The following is a 22044-nucleotide window of genomic DNA, read 5'->3' on the forward strand; positions in this document are numbered from 1 at the left end:
CTGGTTTGCACTTGACTGTACAGCTTACAACACTTGCTATTCATGGATGCACTGAACTTCCGGTCAAACAAAGACTGTTTCTCTGCTGATCTGTCTTGTTGAATCATCCAAGATGCCCTGCACCAGCTTGGCCATCAGCCTTTGGGACGCCCTGAGCTAGGCCTAAGGACCTGCCGTCACCACCTTGAAATTCTGATGTAGTCCTTGTCAAAGCACCTGGATGTCTGCCTTGCCCTGGGTTCTGCAGCCTGGCACTGGCCGTAGATACAGAGCCCAGAATGTGGCTTTTATTTATTTCATGGTCACAATGTGTTGAAGTATTTGCCTTGTTTAAGGCTTTCTTCTACATGACCACAAGCTCCGTGTGGGAATATGTCTACACTGCTCATCACCTGACTCCCACCGCCCAGTCCCTGTAGGATCCTGGTAAGCAACTGATAAACAGATGTAAGAATGAACTAGTCAACAGGCACAAAATCACACGTCTTTATCGTGGGTGGATTAGCTATGCTGTGCTTCGGTGGTTCCCTGAAGTGTTGGGGTGCTGATATGTGTTGCGGAGCTGAGATGGCTCAGCAGTTAAGGGCACTGCCTGTTCTTCCAGGCCATCTGACTTGTTCCCCACACCCACATAGAACAGCTCACAGCTGCCTGTAAATCCAGGAGGATCTGGTGTCGCTTCCTGGCCTCTAAGGGGAAGCCATGCAAGCGTTGAGAGGAGGAGACAGGTGAGCCCCTGGCACTCACTGGCCAACCAGCCTTGTCCGCTTAGTGAGCTCCAGGCCAGGGAGAGACCCTGTCTCAAGAAACAAGCTAGCTGGCATGTGAGGAACAACACCTGAGGTTGACCTCTGGCTCATAGACACACATCCACACATGTGTGTTCTCACACACACAAGCACATACATATACACATACAAAATAGTACAAGAGGTCTTGAAGCAGGCTGCTGGCTCTGCCAAATCTTGTAATACCCTGGACTGTGACAAAATGCAAGCCCTCGGATGCTGATGGGAAGCCAGGGCCATGCTCTTAGATTTCTCAGCCCTTGCAACGTTGAGCTAAATAGACTCCTATTCCTTCCAGGTTACTTGGTTTCAGCTCTTTCATTAACAGAACACCGGCTGCAGTAACAATCCTAGACTCATGCGTCTGCTGGGGTTAAGGATCCTCAGGATGTCAGCAGCGAGAAAACACAGCAGAGACGGAGAGTTCAGCATCAGGCTGGCCACTGTTCCCGCAAAGCCTCAGTTTCCCTACTTGGACAATGTGATTGTCCTCTGATATCCGTCATGGACAGTATCTAATGTTGGCACCCAAGGGACCTGGTTAGCATCACTGTCAGGACGTTATCACTGTCGCTGTCATCGCTGTCACTGGTGTTAGACGTCACAGTCTTAGATGTCCTCCCACAGCCTTATTGCTACAGCATCGCTCCCCAGCTTAGCACTACGGAAAGGCAGGCAGGCCTGGTGAAAGACATGACCTCGATGGGGGTGCTGGCCCCTGGCTCCTTCCTCTTCCTCCCTTTTTGGTGTCCTGGTCATGAGATGAGAGCTTTGCCGAACCACACTCCTACAATGTTGTGCTCCTCAACACGAGCCCAAAAGCATGAGGACCAACCAATCATGGACTGGAGCCTCTGAAAATGAAGCCAAAATAAAAACCTCCGGTCTTCGTGTGTTGGTCCCCAAATAAAAACCTCTGGTCTTCGTGTGTTGGTCCCCTCAGGTGTTTTGTGCCAGTGCAAAGCTGGCTAACACAGGAGGGAAAGCCTGTTTGTGAAACCTTCACAGCCTTTGTCTAAATTATCTGCCTTCCTGTCCTTGTGAAGGAAAAATGTATGTGCTGCATCCACAACTAGGCTTAGAGCTTAAAGCGGAGGTGCGGAGGGAGGTGAATGGGGACTCTCGAGGATGGCGGAGGCCATTTTGATTAAGAGGGAAATGCAGGTTTATCACCCCAACACACTTCTTTTAAGGTCCTTTCCAAGGTCTTGAGGATTAGCATGGCTTGAAAATGGAAAAGTATGCACGTGCATGCTTGGTTTACAAACAGTTCTTCTGAGATAGCATCTCATTCTACATACAGCCCAGGTTAACCTTGAACTTGTGACAGTCCTCCTGCCTCAGTCTCCTAAACACCAAGATTGTACGTGTGAGTCACCATGCTTGGTAACTTCTTTACTGTGCTCTGTTTGTTTTATCTTTGAGACAAGATCTCAACGTCTATGCCAAGCTAGAGCAGAACTGGTGACCTCCTGCCTCAGTGTTCTAAATCTTGGTATTATGGGCCTGGACTGAAGTTCCTTAAATGCAAAAATAAAAATCTGTGTTGAAATAGAAGTCAGTGTTTAAATGGTTAGAGCCTTGGGGTATGTTGTTTAAAATGCAAAAGTTTCTGCAATGGTATTCGAGCTATTCTTGTCAAACTTAGCTTTACCCAGAAACTATGGAGGGTCTCTTCTCTCAGACACTATGGAGGGAGGGTTTCTCCTCTCAGACATTATGGAGTGTTTATGCTTTCAATATTCTACCACTTTATTTATTGCTTTGTAGGTATGTAAGGCAGAGTAGATATGTTTTTGTTGTCCTCAGCAGCTTCACTGACTCCACCCTAAGTTTGGTTTCCAACCTCATATTGAGATCCTGACACCCACTTCTGGCCATCTCAAGTACTGCACACAGATATGGCTCGCGCGCATGCACACACACGTGTGCGCACACACACACACACACAAATAAAAACTTTTTTAAAGAGTTCTGTTTCTTCTAAGCCACAATTTGTATGTATACACCAGACTAAAACCAGCCCCATCTCCACTGGCTTTCCCTACCCTCTCCCCTAAGTAGGAAAGTCTGTGATTCTCCGGGGAGTACAGGTGAATACGGTCTCTGTAGATATTGCCTAAACAGGGAAGACTGTACCTGTGTGAGTTTCAAAATTTGTCTTGGGAATCTGAGGTTGTGAAATATAACTCTTGTTTTTTTCTTTTTACAAAATATACCTGAGTTCATGTTTTCATGTATAGATAAAACAACACAGGAGAGAAAAAAATCCCCAGCAAATGCAGCTCTTCGGGAAGGAACCCCCCTGAGCTCATTAACCTTTCTGAGCCGGGTGTGGGTACACATGCCTGGGAGGTTGTAGCATGAGGGCCGGCTTGTTGGGGTGTCTGTTCCCGCCCGGTACCCCACAGCCAGCAAATCCCAAAGAGAAATCACACACAAGACTCCATAAGGTTATAAACTGATTGGCCCATTAGGTCAGGCTACTTATTAGCTCTTATAACTTATGTTACCCCATTATCCTTATCTATGTTAGCACATGGGCTCAGTACCTTTCTCAGCTGGGCAAATTACATGCTGCCTCTTCGGTGGTCTGCAAAGGAGTGGCTGAGGGAGCTTCTGCTTCCAGAAGACTCCCAGTCTCTTTGCTCCACCCCTACTTCCTTTCTGGCTTTCCTGCCTATACTGCCTGCCTGGCCAATCAGCGTTTTATTAAAATATGATTGACAGAATACAGACAATTCTCCCGCACCAGGAGGTGTTGGCAAGAGGATCAGGAACTTGTGGCATTCCTGGGCTACATGAGACCCTCCTTTCAAACAAGAGATGGACCGGCAGTTAAGAGCACTTGCTGGTCTTGGAGAGAACCTGGTGGTGTTTCCAATGGCTCACAACTGTCTGTAACTGCAGTTCCTGGACATCTAATGCCACCTTCCTCTGACCTTCATAGGCACCAGGCCCGCACGTTCATATATGCAAGCAAAACACGCATGTACATAAACTAAACAAATGAATCTAAAAATGTTTAAATGACCATCCCTTTGCAACTTTTCTCTGTGTAAATATCCTTCCCTCCTCAATGGTGTCACACATATTTAACTTTGTATGGGGCTCTTCCCCTTTATCAATAAATTTGTGACCATTTAAACATAAGCTTTATTTTCAGATTTTTATTTTTAAGTGTGTGTGTGTGTGTGTGTGTGTGTGTGTGTGTGTGTGTGTGTGTAGGTCAGTGTGCAGGTGTGTGCATGTGAATGCTGGCCCCTGTGGAGGAGGTCTTGGGATGATCTAGGGGCTGGTGTCACAAGAGGCTGGGAATCTGGTCTGGGATCTTGGCAAAAGCAGTACCTACTGCCAACCACTGAGCCACCTCTCCAACCCACCAGCTTAGTTATAAAGAGCTGCCTTGTTTTTCATCTGCTTGTAACACCTTGTGTGACATTCAGATTCTCCCTCCCCCCTTTTTTTTCTGGTTTTTCAAGACAGGGTTTCTCTGTAGCTTTGGAGCCTGTCCTGGAACTAGCTCTTGTAGACCAGGCTGGCCTCGAACTCATAGAGATCCGCCTACCTCTGCCTCCCGAGTGCTGGGATTAAAGGCGTGCACCACCACCGCCCATCTTCCCCCCATTTTTAATACAGTAAGCAATATCACGTTGAACCTGCTTAGAGGTAGATGTCTGCATGTGCATGTGGGCCTTTTCGTGGGAATCCTTTGTCATAGATTGCTCTGCCGGAGCATGAGCCCTGGGACACACTGGCAGGATGTTATTTCGGGAAATAGTGCCATTGTGTACTACTGATGGAAACGAATGTTCTAGAAAGCTGACTTTTCTTAGAGCTATGAAGAAATAGATGCCTGACCATCTCTTTTTTTTTTTTTTTTTTTTTTAGAGGTGTTTGCTATTAGTGTTTTTTCGAGCCAAGGTCTCATGTTGCTTAGGCCGCATCAAACTCAAGATGTAGCTGAATATGGCCTTGAACTTCTGTTCCTCCTGCCTCCATCTCCGTAAGTGCTGGTATTATAGACATGCATCTCCATGCCTGATTTATGCAGTGCTGCAATCAAACCAGAGCCTGGTGCCTGCTGGGCAGCTCTCTCCCAATTGGGCTACATTCTCAGTGCAGCCTGAACACAGGCTTAATGACTAACAGGGAAAGAACACAACCTTCCAGGTCTAGGATAGGAGGACCCCTGCTGAAACAATCTGAGCGCACTCCATATTTTAGTGAGAGAACTTACTTTAACAAAGACTTTATCTCATCACCAGGGCTTTTATCTTAGCTGTGACTTTAGGAAGTGACCAAGGTAGCTCAGGGCTGACTCAGGGCTGGCTGTGCCCTTGTGGGTGCTGAGCTCAGAACCATTCCCAGGATTTTGCTGTTTCTTTAAAGGTGGTTCTGCCCCACCCACACAGGTTTTGTCTGTTGCTGCCAAGGTCCCTTCTCCCCAATACATGTGATAACAAGATACTCGACCATTTGAATTCTTGCTTTTTGGCAATTGTTTAACACTATGACTGAAGTTAATCACTCTTGCAAGCAGTGTTTATTTAGATAATTGGACTGGCTGCTCTTAAGTGGCCCCGTCTTGGCAGTGGGGAGTTCCTGGCACCTTGATCTTGGCTGAAAAGTCCAGGCCTGCCCACACTTGGCCTTGGGACAGCCTTAGCTTAGCCTTTGAGGCCCATTGTGTGGTTTCTCATTCTCTTATTAAGGAAATGGCAGAATCCCTGGAGCCCACCCAGAAAATGTGACCATAGCAGGAAATGACACACCGTGGTGGAGGCACACCCCGGTGCCCCGCTCTTTGGGAAGGCTCCCTCCTGGCTCGAGTTAAAGGGCTGCTCTGACCGGTGCTCACAGGGCTGGTGACGGCCCATTGAGCTCGTGCCTTGCCTGCATTTCCCCCTTTCCCAGATGAGTTTTAGTGGTAACAGGCCTGGCTGGCTTCGAGATCTTTCAGAAATACCTCTGGCTGAGCTATCCTCGATGCAAAGAACTCAGACCTCATTGTGTTTGACCCCATAGGACTTAAGATGTCACTTTCTGTTGGCGCTCATTAGCTGTAGCCATCCGCGTTGATGTTCATTGCTGGGGTAGCAGCAATGTACCAGCTTCACGCCCAGAAGCCTGCTTCCTGACAGTTCTGGATGTTGGAAGTTCAAGACTGAGGTGTCAACAGAGCTGGCTCCCTGGGGCCTCGGACTGACTTGGCTGTCTTCACGTGGCTTTCACACACTGCACATGCCTGTGTCCCGATTGCCTCTTATTATGAAGGCATGAATCTATCTGGCCAGGGTCCACTTAAATGAGCCCACGTCAACTTAATCTCCCCTTTATAGATTTTATTCCCTAAGTCAATGCAGATTCTCAGGCACGGGCAGTAAGGATTCCAGTGTGTAAATTATAGTGGGGCATCATATGACATTCAACATGGTTTGCAGCCATAGTTGTCTCCAGGGATTTATGTCCATGAATACCCTCTTCGCACATGTACCAGGTGAGATCTATGCAGTCCGGCAGACAGAGATGATCGACTTCTTAGTCTTTTACTCCCATTCCCAGGAGAAGCCAGCTCCCACTTTACAAAGACAGCCCAGGCCTGTGAGGGGAGGAACTGAAGCCTATTACCAGAACCAGTGCCAACTTCCTACCATATCAGTTGGTATGATAGGTGATACCAAAGTGGTATCAGCACCTTGGAAGCTCAGTCCTCCAACCAGAGCTGTAACCTCGGGAGACCTCCCCACATCCAAGGCAAAAGCATCCGCTCTCAGATGCCCCTGAATTCCTATCCCACAGAAGCCGCAAGACGATAGCGTTTTATCAGAGCCCATTAAAGTGTGAAGTGTTTTATTACATAGCAATAGGAAGTGAATACACTGGTTGATATTTCGGAATGAGTGGCTTAGGTAGCAGCTTGGGGACAGGGCAGTGAACAAGTTAGGAGGATCTTGCGGAGAATTTTGAAGAAAAATTAGCATCGAGCATCCTTATACCCTGAAGTCAAGAGAAGCTCCAGTGTGTCTGCCCCAGCTGAACCCTGAATGGGGACAGCAGGCTAGACATTCCCCCAGGTGTCTGGCCATTGATTTAGGTATCAAGCAATGCCTGTTTATCTTTCTCTCAGCTATGGTAGCACAGGAACAGTCTACCTGCAGGAAACAGTTGTCAGAAGTCCTGCCCTAGACGAGGCTGTGATGTGCAACCAAAGGAGATGACCTCAGTGCCCACCTTCCCATGCTTGGCCTAGCCTGCTGCCTTTCATATGGGAAATGAGGGGCCACTGTCTTCTCTGGGGCCCCAGAACACAGCCACAGTGTAAGCACTCTCATGGCCTTGTGCTCAGTAAGACAGCATGCCCCATTGATAGCCAGGCTCTGAGCAGCCCTGGGGATGCTTGGCACAGCACAGTAGCATCATTGCTGTGACTTTGAGGGTGGCACACACACAGTGAGATATACCATGGGGAGTCCTCTCCTAGTCAGTCAGTCAGCTCCTCTGGAAATGGTTCTACACGTGACACAGACAGAATCTAAAGTGTCAGCACTAACGGAACTCGGGGGTCTCTTACTAATAATACATTAATTCCAGCACTCGGGAGGCAGAGGCAGGCAGAACTCTGTGAGTTGGAGGTCAGCCTGGTCTAAAGAACTAGTTCCAGGACAGCCAGGGCTACACAGAGAAACCCTGTCTTAAAAACAGAACAAAAAAACCAAAAAATAATACTTTAAAAGGAGACATAAAGTTGGGAGTGAGGCAGGATGGGAGGTCCAGGGGGAGCTGGATGGAGGCAGCAGGCGTATAAGACTGTATCCATGTCTATTGTAAACATGTATGGAAATTCCAAATAGTAAATAAAATGTCATTTTAAAATACCAATAGCCAGCCATATGTAGCAAATCTAAACTACAAGTTCAGAAATATTAGAGTGTGGGTTATTCTCTGATCTTCTAGGAACTTGAAAAAATATTATGGACTTGCTCAATCAGTCAAGTTCACAGGGAAGAAAGGGGGAGAGAGGCTAGAGACGAAAGTACCCATTACCCATCCAAAGCATGGGGACGTGTTCATCGTCATCCATCATTCAAGGGAGGCAAATTACAGCAATGTTACAGGACTGTTTACAAACCTTAAGTTGGAAACCTTCAGAAAAATCAAACATCAGACAGCCGAAGTTGCAGGGCAATCCAAACTTCTACCTCACTATTTATATATGCAAGTTGGTACACATTGCTTCTGCATGCAAATTGATAAGTTTATACATATAAGTCAGGAAGCATCTGATGATATAAACAGACCCCACCCTCTTTTGATTTAAAACATGTGAGAATTTATCCCAAAGACATAGCCTATTAAAAACTACCATCACATAGTCTACAAAATGTATTCTGAAACTCAGAAACAACAAAACCCTCCCAGTGGGGAGTCCTCTGAGCAAGATGGCAGGCAGTGCTGGGGGTCGCTTGGCCACTCAGAAAAAGACCACTGCTATAAAGTTAAAGGAAAAAAAGGCCAAAGGAGAATTACAAAATTCATTCTTAGACATCAGGGCTTAAGAGAAATTCAGAAAAATAAATATCTTGTCATTTGATGGGTAAAATTGTATCTGAATCTTATTATTATTGCTGTTTGATGTTACTGTGTTTGTGCCAAAGACAACGATGATTTTTTAAAAAGTTCGAGAAATATCTTCCTCCCAGCCTTTGAATGCTGAAGTCATGCTGAGCTGTTGGTGAGCCTCTATATGCCTGACAGGCCGGCTCATCTCCACCAAAGCGTGGGCTTCCAGAGGGCTGTGCTGAATCGAAAACACGCAAACCCGCCAGACTTCAGCTCATATGCATAGGAAAATACACACACCAATCTGGGAAGCCAGATGCTCTGGGACGCCAACCACAGGGCTCCCCGTCAGAGGCCCCTGATGAGAACCAGCCCTCAGTTCTCGTGTGCGCATCCATCTGAGCCCATGCCAGGTCTAGGGTGAAGGCCAGTGCGCCTTTCCCCTTCTTCAAAGTCATGAGCCTGGGCCGCAGGAATGGCTGGAACAGCGAACAGAGATCACACACACATACACACTGGCAGCCTGTGGCCCGGATGTGGCTAGTAGGCATGTTTTCTTTGGTTTGTTCAGTGTTTTAAAAGTTGGAACATTTCACTTAAAGAAAAATCTGGATTTCCAGAATCTCGGGAAAGCTCAGAGGCCATGTTAACATCAGACCCACATCCCAGCCTGCAACCTAGAGGGTGGGCACATGGCCATGCTTACAAGGGACTCTGATTCATTCACCCACCAAGCATTCACAGGGCACCCATCCTGTAACAAACATTGCTCTGGTCACCGAGAATCCCACAGACACAGTCCCTACAAAGCTGAGCCTTTGGGAGGATGGGCCACCCGTTCATGGCACGGACAGGGAAACCTCTCCAAGGTGACATTCAGGGTGACCCCTAAGCAGAGTGAAAGAGTGTGGTGACAGAACAGGCCAAGTCAAAAGAACAACTTGTGCACAGGCCTGAGAGCATGGAAGGGCACAGAAGCTACAGAGGTCATGGGGGAAGGCCATAGAGAAGCAGCGGGCTTCTAAGCCTGGTTACAATGGGCAGGGTGCAGGGTTTTACACAGCGGGGGTGTGGTCTGTTTAACTTAAGGGAAATCTTCCAGATGCTGCTCAGTGGAGAAAGGAGGGAACCTGGTGGTCCAGATGAGAGATGCTGAGAGAAGCCTGGGTGCCAAGAGATCAAATTGGAGTTATGCTGTCACCAGGGGGAGACCCTAAGATCAGAGAGGAGGTGGATGGGCCACCTAAGGAGACATGAGTGTGCTTTGTCAGCTGGGTGACGTTAAGTATATTTATACAAAAGGGGCAAACTGGTAAGTTTATGGGGAGTACTGGCTGGGTGCAGTCAGCCGCCTTGATACAGTTTACCTGTCCAAAGAGTAAAGGCTTCTTAGCATCCAGTTTGACAAAGAAATGTTAGCCTACAAAGGTTTGCAACTTCTAAAAGATTTATCTATTTTTACTTTACGTGCGTCTCTGCATGCATGTATGCATGCACTGGAAAGGTGCATGGAGACCAGAAGGGGTTGTCTGTTCCTCTGGAGCTGAAGTTCTATGCCGTCATGAGCCACCATGTGGGTGCTGGGAACCAAACCTGTGCCTCTGCAAGAGCAGCCAGTCCTCTTCACCACTGAGCCATCTTTCCAGCTCCAGTTTGCAACTTTATAGCTAATTTTCAAAGTGTGTGTGTGTGTGTGTGTGTGTGTGTGGTGCATGCCTGCATAGAGGCCAGAGGTCAACATTAAGCATGTCTGACTTCTGCTCGCCCCATTTATTTATTTATTTATTTATTGGCAAAGGGTCTCTCACTAAATCTAGGTCTCATCAGTTAGCTAGATTAGCTGGCTCAAAAGGTCCAGGTACCTTCCTGTGTCTGCCTCCTAGTAATGAGATTACAGGAGTGCACCCACACTTGACTTTTTAAAACGTGATTGCGAGGGATTAGAACTCAGGTCCTTATGCTCGTGTAGCATGCATGTTACCTACCAAGCCATCTCTCCAACCTGAAGGTTGGTGACTTTGCATGCATGGTTCTGACCGGAGGAATGAGTATAGACTTGAGGCAGCCTGGGGACAATTGCAAGCCTAGGAACAGAAGGGTCCGACGATGGCCCAGGCCATGCATGGTCCCTTCTCCTAATGCTAGAGGCATGGAAGCACTGAAGAGAGGAACTGTCTCAGCCAGTACACTGCAGTCCCTGTCTCTGCACACTGCAGCCCCTGTCTCTGCACACTGCAGCCCCTGTCTCAGCCAGCATACTGCAGCCTTGTCTCTACACACTGCAACCTCTGTCTCTGCACACTGTAGCTCCTGTCTCAGCACACTGCACCTTCTGTCTCTGCACACTGCCGCCCCTGTCTCAGTCAGCACACTGCAGTCCCCATCTCTGCACATTGCAGCCCCTGTCTCTGTACACTGCAGCTTCTGTCTCTGCACACTGCAGCCCCCGGCTCAGCATACTCAAAGTGAACTGACAGAGAGGGCTGAATCAGTTGCTCCTAGGCCACTCTTGCGAAGTGGAGCAGAGAGCAGAGCCATTAACAGTCACGACCGACCCTCACAGGTGCCATTTGAGAATCACAGTAGCTGAATGCTGGTGCCTTTGGGACCTTCCAGGGTTACCCTTTGACAGGCATCCCCCATTCTCAAGAGAAGAGCCCATAGGCCGGTGAGATGGTTCAACAAGTAAAGGAACTTGCTGCCAAACTTGACAACCTTGACTAGTCACTGGCACCCACATAGTAGAAGGGAGAGGACCACTTCTATGAGTGGAATCCAGATATGTACTTTGGTGCATGCAAGTCCCCCTATAAACAGATACAATAAGACAGGGTGAATTCTCAGGACATCGCAGGCCTCTGATGCCACAAATTCCAGTTACTATAGTGAAATGCTTGGGGTCATGTAACTTTAAAGAAAAGAGGTTTATTTGACTCACAGCCCTGGTTCAAGGTCAAGCAAGGGTCCATACTCACTATGACCTTCTTAACAGCGGAGTCAGGAGGAAGTGCTGGGCTTCACACACAAGTGTGTGCCTCTTCTCATCCTTCCTTCCTCTGCTACAGTTACTAGCCGTGAATCACGTGGTCTCCACTCAGCTGACACTGTCTAATCCTAAACACTGCCCAAAGGCCCCACTTCTAAATATCCTGACTGGTATTCTTCCTTGCTGGTACCTTCCAGTGGAGAAGTACATTTCAGCACACGGGCCCTCAGGGGCACACTGAAGACGCCTGTAAACCACTGCACCCTTCCCTGACTCCTAACGGTCATGTCCACCTCCCAATGCAAAATTCTGTCTTTCTGTCTGCAAGAGGCCTACAGACTTAGTTCAATCTTACCTGCACTTAAAAGCCCCACATCTCACTTGAGACTCAAGCTGACTCCTCGTAAACCTGTAAAATCAGAACAACTCACCCATTTCCAAGATTGGAAAAGTGGGATAGAATATTCATCTCAAAGGAAGACTAAAACCCTGCAGGGAGGATACTAAACCCCAGCATGCCAAATTCAGCCCCTCTAGCACACTGCGGGGAGTGTCCCAAACCTTGCAAGGCCTTTTCTGGCCACAAGGCTACTCTCTTGCAGCCTTTCTCAGTGAAGGCTGCATGGTGCCCTGTAGCTGTACCTTTCTGAGAATGACACAACCTTAGCTCTGAGGAAGGAGAGGGAGAATAGACCCAAGAGTGAGATCTAAGGCCCTACACAAAGGAGAACAGAGGAGCGTAAGAGAGAAGTCTGTGGGCTATGGCTAGAGGGGGCCCACTAGAATTGACTACAGGCACCCCAGGAAGTCTGTGGTGAGCTGTGGCTTTTTACAAGCTACAGCTTATAAAAAGACAGTGTGAGAAATCCTGCACCATGCAAATGAACAAAGAACCATCAATTGTGGGGTGTAAAAGTCCACATGATTTGTATGGTTAAGGTTCCTTCTGACTTCCTCTCTTGAGAGTGTGTTCTTTCTTAATAAATGCTCTCACCTTGCTGACTACTATCCACATCCAATTCCTTGTTTCAAGCACAAGAATCAGGACTTCAGCATTCACCCACTGCCTCCACCAACACCAGCAGCACTATGTCTCACCTCATTTGAGGGCTTTCCACAGGCGCTCCATCCCATGGTCAACTTCTGCCAGGCTTCTCAAGGCTTCCCTTTGAAATCTCAGGGAAACCACCATGCCACCACAAGGACTGCCTTCTGTACACCTGAAAATCCAGCACGGCCTGGACGCCAAGGGCTAGCACCCACAGAAACTTTACTCGGACCTGTCTGGCTCCAGACCTTTTTCCAGTTGTTCCGATCACAGAAACTGGCGTCTGTCCACGCTAATCTCTCCGGTACGCGGTTTCACAGCCACACCCTTACATTCTTATTCTCTGCTCCCTCCTTGGCCAGAATCAGAGTTTTTCAAATCTTTCCCTTTGGTCCTGAGTTTTACTATACGTCTGACTAAAAGCAGCCAATAATGGCCATGCAGCAGCAAGAATCTTTGTTGATTTGAAATCTCATTTACCCAGTGTTGTGGTTGAAAAGAAAATGACCCTCAAAGGGGGTAGCACTCTTAGGAGGTGTGGCCTTGTTGGGGTAGGTGTGATCTTGTTGGGGTAGGTGTGACCTTGTTGGGGTAGGTGTGACCTTGTTGGAGGAAGTGTGTCTCACTGGAAGTGGTCTTTGAGGGCTCCAATACTCAAGCTATGCTCAGTGTTCTAATTCACTTCCTGTTGCCTGCAGATAAAGATACAGAACTCTCAGCTCTGTCTCCAGCACCATGTCTGCCTGCACACCACCATGTCCTGCCATAGTGGTAATGGACTAAACCTCTGAAACTGTAAGTCACCCCAAGTAAATGTTTTCCCTTATAAGAGTTGCTGCAGTCATGGTGTCTCTTCACAGCCACTGAAACTCTACGACAGCTAATCAATGAGTCCATTATCTTTGCATGTGGTGTGCCCCAAGGTTTTAGGGTGTGGACCCCACACAGTAGGGTTCTTTGTTACTTCATATAAGAATAGCCTCCTCCCTATTTTCTAAGAGGCTCCTCATTTCCATCTAGGCTAATTTGCTAGTCTCTTCTTCTCCCTCATGAGAACTGGCCAGTAACATTTGTCTTATAGCCAAGCAAACTTTTCCCAATCCATTGCTCCAAATTCCTCTGAGCTCTGCCTGCTACCCAGTTTCAAAGCCACTTCCACATTCTCCAATAAAGATATAGTAATGATCTCATATACTCCCAGGGCAAATTTTCTGTATTAGTTTCTGGATTTTGTTTTGCTATAATAAAATGCCCGAGCTGAGTGACATTATAAAGAAAATAGGCTTATTTTGGCTCATGGCTCCGGTCCAAGGTCAAGAGCCTGTATCTGATGATGACTTTCCTGGCAGTGTCTTAGGCAGCACAGGGTACCACATAACAAGAGACAGCAATGTCTGCAGATGTCTTCTCTGGTCCCACCCTCTTCTCTCAAAGGATTTGATCATGGGGCTCCACACTGATAATCTTATCTGCTTCTAGTCACTTTTTTCACGCCTCCAATTGCCTCAGGAGCATTAAGTTTCCATCACTCTAATGCCTCCCATCAGGAATTAAATTCTGGCACATGAACCTTGGAAAACATGCAAGACAAACATCACAAGGCCTTCAAAGTATGCACTCCTAGTAACAATACAGCATAATACACGCTTGTATTGATATTATACATGCAATATTATAGAAGGTATTATAAACGATCTTTCGACGTTGCGATGCAGCGTTGACATCTAGAAATGTGTTTGGCCTTTTCCATAGCTCTCTGAGGATGTATGTGGCTGCTGGGCAGCAAGGTGGACACTCCTGGTAATAAAGGGAGCAAGCCTGAACCTGCTCAAATACAGGAACCCTCCCCCCTAAGTATCTACGATTTGTGCTTGGGTGAACCCACAAGAGCAGAACTGTGCATTTGAGAGCCTGCTCTATCCGTTCCTTTCTTGTTTTCTTATGGCCTCCTTTTGCACTGCTGGAAGGGTACTCTATAACTGGCAGAATATTGATCACTGACGACCTCTGTTTACACTCAGGGTTTACCTCTGCGTAGAGTGACTGAGCCACCAGTAGAGTTAAGACTAGGGACAGAGAGGCCACCATGGCGAGGACCAGCCTCTGTCCTTGACTTCCTCTCACGTGGTACCAGCCACACCTCACTGCCTACCCACGACCACACTCCACTCAGACAACAGCCTAATTATAGCCAAATAAAGTCACCCACCAAAGGGGGGCAGCAGCTCAGCTTCTGAGGAACAGATGTCCCTTTGCTGGGTCCTCCGACCATAGGTGGCAGAGTAGATATTGAGGAACTTAGACTCGTGGCAGTGCAGCTTCAGCTCCTGGTCTTCACACACGGTCTTGTTTTTTAATTCATCTGCAGAAGAGGCAGAAACAGATTAGCCTGGCTTGGAAAGCATGGCTGGGGACCATCGAAGCTGCAGTTGCTCGCCCTGTGGACCTGCAGCCTGAGAAGGGCACAGCGGGATGGCCCTGCCTGCCTGGTGTTTCAGGTCCTGAGGGGTGGGGGAGACCCCTTGCGGGAAGCAGGTGGGGAGCAGCCAGAGCAGAGAGCAAAGACCCCAGGAGTCACATTAATGTGCAAACTGGGAAAGGCTTAAGGCATGGGCCAGGGACACTTAGGTCCTGGGGAGTTTCTCTCGCTCCATTTCAGAGCAAAGATTCATTAACCGGAGGAAGCCCCGTCCTGGCTCTAGACTCCTGTGCTGCAAGCTCTTGCCACACCCACCTCCCTGTCTATCTGAATCTGGTGGACTTTGTTTACAAAGAAAGCAGAGTGTGGCTGGGGTACGAAGAGTTCCGTTGGCAGTGTTTGTTTGTCTAGCATACGTGAAACCCTGCATTGAACCTCCAACACCACGCAAAGCAGATGAGGTGGCTCACACTTGTAATGGGGGAGGTATCTCTCTCCCTCTCTCCTTTTCTTTCTGGAAACAGATAGCCCTGGCTACCCTGGAACTCCCTTTGAGATCCACCTGCCTCTGCCTCCCGAGTGCTGGAATTAAAGGCATACACCTCTTTGGAAAAGAATCATTGCTGACTCTACAGACACAGAAGACTGCAGCATCTTCTCCCATTTATTCTACCTCTCCTTTATTCATGGTTCCTCTCTCTTGGGTTTAAGTTACCTTTAGTCAACCACAGTTTAAAAGCATCGAACAGAAAATTCCAAGAGCCTGCACGCACACAACTTTCATGGGAGTAACTGATACTGCTATTCTACTTCATTACTGCCTGACTTAGAAACTAAGCTTGGCCATTCACACGTGTGTATGAGAAGAGACAGCTGGGCTGGGGATACGGCTCAGCAGTTAAGATTATGCACTGTTTTTGTAGAGGACCTGAGTTTGATTCCCAGCACCCACATTAGGCAGCTCACAGTCTCTCCAAAGGGCTCTGACATCTCTGGCTTCCATGAACAACTGAAGTCATGTAGGAAGATAAGGCCCATCAGACCAAAAGGAGCCAATCAGGAGTCTGCCTGGAACTGTCAAAGGTTCTGTCTGTGCCTAGCCAATAAGGAGCTACCAAGCACTGTTTCCTGAGGGCATATCAACAGTCGCTGTCAGAGGTGCTGATCGTGCCTAGCCAATGAGAAATGAGCTTGAGATTTCAACTGTCAACTGTCAACCCAGCCTGGGTGCTGGGAGGGTATGTAAGCTTTTCCCTCCTGACTCCAGGCATCTGTGGTCGTTGACATCGTGCCTTTTCACCCCCTTTCCCAAGGAAGACGTTGGGATCCAGTGATATATTCACATGAACATACACCCCCAACACACATATTATTTTTAAATAAATCTTTAAAAAATATAAAAAAGAATCTTCTTTTTGGTTTGGAACATCCACTAGGATCTTGGGATGTATACAACACAAAAAAAGGAACAACTCTATTTATTATAGCTATATGATATATATATATATATATATATATATATATATAATGGGGATTGTTTGAGAATATGTCCTATGTGAACATCATGGAGAACACATACACAAGTCTACATAGCACAGTCTGTTCCATGCCTATGATACTTCTTTGGGTTCTTTGTTTGCTGTAGTACTATGGGTGGAACTCAGGACTTCTTGAATGCTAGGTACACCTACTACTGAACTACATTCCCAGTTCTACACACCTGTGATGTGAGGTGCAGCTTCCGGCCCCTGAGCTGCAAGCCTGCACAGCCTGTTGTGAGGAGCAGCCCCTGGCCCCAGGACTGCAAGGCTGCACAGCCTGCTGTGTGGTGCAGCCTCCAGCCCCTGGGCTGCAAGTCTGCAAAGCCTGCACAGCCTGCCGCTTTCCTGGAAGACCAAGCCCTACTGTACCACAGTGCCAAGTTGCTGTGTCTTTAAAACTGAGAAACGCAGGACACATGTAGTAGAAATGCCAGGTGACAGGTATTTTCAGTTCGGTTATAATTGTTAAGGACCTCTGTCACATATTTGGCTTCTCACCGAACAAAATGTGCCACGACCATATGTGAGGCATCAAGAAGAGGCAAATGTTTCCAGGCAAATGGATGACCAGTTTGCTGAGTTTCTGAGTGTGATGCAGGAGAAGCTAGAGGAGGCTCGGACAGAAGACAGGGATGCTCTCTGGCTGCACTGGGATGAGAGAGCATGGCTCAGCATACTCACTAAAGGTTGTTGAACTGTTCACTTAAAAAGGGTGGATGTCATGCTATACCAATTATACCTCAACACACTTTGGAAATAATGACACTTGGTAGTGAGGGTTTTCCTTCAGTCCGATCCTGAGCACATTAAATGTAGCTTCATGCAAATCAGCCTTTTGACGCACTATCTTCGTGAAGCTTCCGAAAAGCATAGGCAAAAAGAGTTCATGACAGGCTGCTCCAGCTTGCCTGTGTGGCCTGGGCTGGCCTGGGCTAGCCTGGGCTGGTTGTCTGGAGAAAACCAGCTTCCCCAAGAAAGCTCTTTATATATCTCCTGAGCTCACATTATCTTCCGCTCTGCCTGATTCCGTATCCGGAGACACCTCAAGACTCAGTTCTCTCAGATGTGACCTGAGACTCTCTGATGAGTCTTGAAGTCGGTTAGTGAACAGTGACCAGCAAAGTTAAGAGCTATAGAGCAGCTGGGAGTGGTGGCACACAGCTGTGGTCCCAGCCCTCCCACAGCCCAGGCATTTTGAGGCCAATCTGAGCTACATAAAAAGTCCCATCTCTAACCTGTCTCCAGAAAAAAAAGAAAAAGACAAAAAAGAACGATTAGAAATCATCAAAAATGTTAAAGGGCATTCCATACGGATAAACACTGGCGTGATTTTCCAAGATCGTCCTTCAGTCATGGTCATGGGAGCGTACGTCATGTCGGGCCAATAAGTACAGTGTTTTCCTTACTGTGGGCTGGAATCTGAGTGGTTTGGAGGCTCCCATCATAAGCCTTCCGGAAAGCAGATGTAACACACACCAGAGCCGGGACAGCTGGATGACCTCTGACAGGACCAGCAAGGCTTAAGCCCAAAGTGAAAACATGAGAGGGAAAATCAGCAATGAACCCCACCTTCCCATGACCTGGACGCTCCTGTGGCTTTTCACCAAAGCCCAAAGAAGCAGAAAGACCCAACCATTTTTATCACAGGCCAGAAGACACTTCAGATCTCAAGACACCTACCAGTTTTAGTGGCGAGCCCTGGGGCTGGGTTTAATATAGTCCACCTCCACTCCCTCATGCAAGTTGCTTTCTGTGATTTTAGGTAATCCGCAACCAATCACAGCTTGTAAACAGTAAATGGAAAATTCCAGAAGTCAATAATTCCTAAATTTTAAACTATTCCCTATTCCGAGTAAGTGTCGTACTCTTTGGCTGCTGGGTTCTGTCCATACAGGATATGAATCTTCATTTGACCAGCGTATCCACTCTGTATATGCTACCTGCCTGTTAGTCCCTTGGTTAATTTTCTTAGTTTATCAGATCCATTGTCAAAATATTTATATTCATATAACCCTGATTTTACTTCCTGACAGCCCTAAAGGACAAGAATATTAATGATGGCAATTTTATTATAACCATGACTATAAGTTCTGTTTTATTATTGGTTGTTATAGATCTCTCCCTGTGCCCAAACTAAACTCTATCATGGGTGTGCAACTCTATGAAAATCATAGTCTATACAGGGTTTGATAATATCTGTGACTTCAGGGATACACAGTCCCTCTTGGAGCATCCCTCGGGATAAGGTCAGAGATTATACCTATATCTACATCTATATATCTATAACTATATATCTGTATCTGGGAACATTCCAGGCAGGTGTCCAACCTGATCCCATACATAGCTGGTTATGAATGCAGCCAACACAAAATCCTAGCTTACTTTGTACATACTAGCATCATGCAGCAGCCTGAACGATTGGGGTGAGTGCAGCAGGAATTCTAATTGGTCTTAATAATAAAAGCCCAGAGTCAAATATCAGGGTAAAGGCTGAAAGATCAGGGAAGTAAAGGAGACAGCCACTAGAGAGAATTTTTGCCTCTACCGAATCTGCAGACTGAAGCGGGCAAGATCCTGTCTCCAGGAATCCGCAGACTGAATGGCCTGAGCTCCTGTCTCCTCCTGCCTTATATTCCTCTCTCCACCCAACCATATCACTCCTGTCTCCACCTCCCTAGTGCTGGGATTAAAGGCATGGGATCCCAAATACTGGGATTAAAGGTGTGAGCCATCACCACTGGCTCTGTTTCTCTTTGAGACTGGGTCAATCTTGTGTAGCCCAGGATGGTCTTGAACTCACAGAGATCTGACTACCTTTGTCTCCCCAATGCTGGGATTAAAGGTGTGTGCCGCCACTGACTGACATCTATGGCTAACTAGTGGCTTAGCTCCACGCTCTGATCTTCAGACAAGCTTTATTTGTTAGATCACAGGTGTGCCTGTCAGAGGGATCAACATTCAATCAGAGCAGAAGCCAGCCTGTCAATACGCAGAAGATCCTCAACTTCTCCAGTCATTTGACACACAAGAGAACCAATGTAGCAGGCCAGAGAAACCGGTGTCGTAGTAAATATTTCAAAGACCCTTGATCAACTCCCTGAAATCTCAAGTGTAACATTTTGCAGTTATATCCAAGTAAAAGCTTGTCTTTTTCTAAATAATAAGATCACTGATTTTGCTTGTGACTTTGGGGTGTGTTTTCAGTAAGCCGAGTCTGCAGTTCTTCTGTGTTGTGTCTGAGTAGATGCTCAGTCTCACCAACACCAACAGTTCTCCTGCCTTCAAAGGCCCAAGATGACAAGTGTCACTTGATGCATAAGACAAGACACACCAGCGAGCTGTGCAATGAGAACACCTACATCTACCCGAGCAGAGCACCTCCAACAGGGATGGGAGGAGCCAGAGCACCTCCAACAGGGATGGGAGGAATCAGAGCACCTCCAACAGGGATGGGAGGAGCCAGAGCACCTCCAACAGGGATGGGAGGAGCCAAAGCACCTCCAACAGGGATGGGAGGAGCCAGAGCACCTCCAACAGGGATGGGAGGAGCCAGGGCACCTCCAACAGGGATGGGAGGAGCCAGGACAACCAGACTTCTCAGCAAACTGGAACCTTTTTGTTAGTTTGATTTCTACTGTTTGAGATACTTACTGTATAGACCAGGCTAGCCTCAAACTGAAGATCTTCCTGCCTCAACTTCCCAAGTGCTGAAATCGCAGGTCAGTGTCGCTATACCCATATAAGTCTAGAAACTTATAAAAACAGGACTCTCTCTCTCTCTCTCTATCTATCTTTCTCACTCTCTCTCTCTCTCCCCTGTCTTTCTCTCCTTAAATCAGCATTTTAAAAATTATAGTGTTTGTTTTATTTGTTTACATAATGTGTATGAGTGTTTTGCTTGCTTGTATGTGTATCACTTGTGTCTTTGGTGCCCGCAGAGGCCAGAGAATCCCCTGGTACTGGAGTTACAGACTGTTGTGAGTCTCCATGTGGGTGCTGGGGATTGAACACAGATACTCTGGAAGAGCAGCCAATGTTCTTAATTGCTGAGCTGCTGTGGGACCATGGTCTGTATTCTGTCGCTTGCATTTTAAATAAATGCTGATTGACCAGTAGCTAGGCAAAAAGTATACACAGGGTGACCAGGCAGAAAGTAGAGGTGTGGCAACAAGAATTATGGGAAGAGGAAAGTTTCAGTCTTTCCTCAGTCGTCACCCAGACAGAGAGAAAGTCAGACACAGAGCAAGCAAGATGTGACTGCCTCACCAAAAAAAGGTACCAAGCCACATGGCTAACACAGATAAGTATTATGGGCTAATATAAGTTATAAGAATTTATAAGAAGTCTGAGCTAATAGGCCAATCAGTTTATAATTAATGTAGACCTCTGTGATTTCTTTGGGACTTAACGACTGCAGAAACCTGACAGGACAGAAACCTCAGTCAATACAGAGCTATTTCTCCAAACTCAGTTATTACAATTTTTAAAGCACACCATGGAATGAATATTAGCCATGTCTCCGAGTAACTAAAGCTCACTCACCCAATGCCATCAAAATCCACTTAAGATGATAGGACACCCATGTGTAAGGCCTCCAGACACCCTGTCCCCGCCACAGGTGACCCATCTTGTAGGAGAGAGAACTGTCATATGCCACATTGCTTCATTGCTGTGGGACAATGGTTTGTACCCTGTCAATTGTATTTTAATAAAATGCTGATTGGCTAGTAGCCAGGCAGGAAGTATAGGTGGGACAACCAGACAGGAAGTAGAGACAGGTCAATGAGAACAGGAGAATTCTGGGAAGAAGGAAGTCCTAGTCTGCAGTCCTGACCCAGTCACAGAAGAAGTAAGACGTGACTGCCTTGCTGAATAAGGTACCAAGCCACGTGGCTAGCACAGACAAGAATAATGGGCTAATATAAGTTATAAGAGTTAATAAGAATGGGCCAATCAGTTTATAACTAATGTAGACCTCTGTGTGATTTCTTTGGGACTTAATGATTGCGGGAACCAGGCAGGACAGAAATCCCGACAACACTTCCTGCTGTGTTGAGTCCTGCATTGAGTCACTTGATTGCTGCAAATGTGCTGTCACCTAAGAGCACATTTTGGGATCTAAAGAAGCAGGGAACTCCTAACCTAGCTGCTGCTTTCTAGGAGGAACAGAATTTGGCAGGACCTGGAAGAGAGCTCTCACGTGTCTCTGTTCAGAGCTCTGGGCAGCTGCCCCAGGGTAAGTCATCACTGCCTCTGCAGAGAGAGCAGAGGAGCCTGAGAAGGCAGAGGCAGGACTCTGCTGAAAGGCAACAGCCATGACTTCCTGCAAATCTCTACCAGATAGAGAGCCGTGCTAGGACCCCACTTTCTGTGAATCTCTACCAGATAGAGAGCCGTGCTAAGCACCCCACTTCCTGCGAATCCCTACCAGATAAAGAGCCGTACTAGGCACACCACTTCTCCTACAGTACACACAGAGAGTCCTTGACCTGCAGAAAACTATGGCCAAATAAATCCACAGTGAGTTAAAAAACTGTCAAGTTGGAAATACAGATGTCATTTTTATATGTTTTTTAAAAATTAGATTGAAATACATTTAACACACCCAAGCTACAAATACGTCACAGTGTCTCCTTGTAGTCACAAGACCAATTGAGGATCAGTGAGATGGATCACTTGTATTTGCTGTCAAGCCTGAT

The 22044-nt window shown here is 47.0% G+C and overlaps 1 protein-coding gene across 7 annotated transcripts in view; it reads right to left on the reverse strand.

Moving 5' to 3' along the window:
* Positions 1-22044, reverse strand: part of Eva1c (eva-1 homolog C) — a 77569-nt gene that overhangs the window by 12799 nt on the left and 42726 nt on the right. For 6 of the 7 annotated variants that reach the window (XM_085685748.2, XM_085685750.2, XM_048422411.3 and 3 more), the window contains one exon: positions 14595-14747. The exons of the other annotated variant lie outside the window; for it this stretch is intronic. In XM_085685748.2, coding sequence (XP_085541874.1) covers positions 14595-14747 — 153 coding nt within the window. The remainder of the gene's footprint in view (positions 1-14594; positions 14748-22044) is intronic. 7 annotated transcript variants of the gene reach the window in all.

The sequence above is a fragment of the Myodes glareolus genome, chromosome 2, assembly GCF_982192425.1.
Source record: "Myodes glareolus chromosome 2, mMyoGla1.1, whole genome shotgun sequence".
NCBI classification, from domain to species: Eukaryota; Metazoa; Chordata; class Mammalia; order Rodentia; family Cricetidae; genus Myodes; species Myodes glareolus.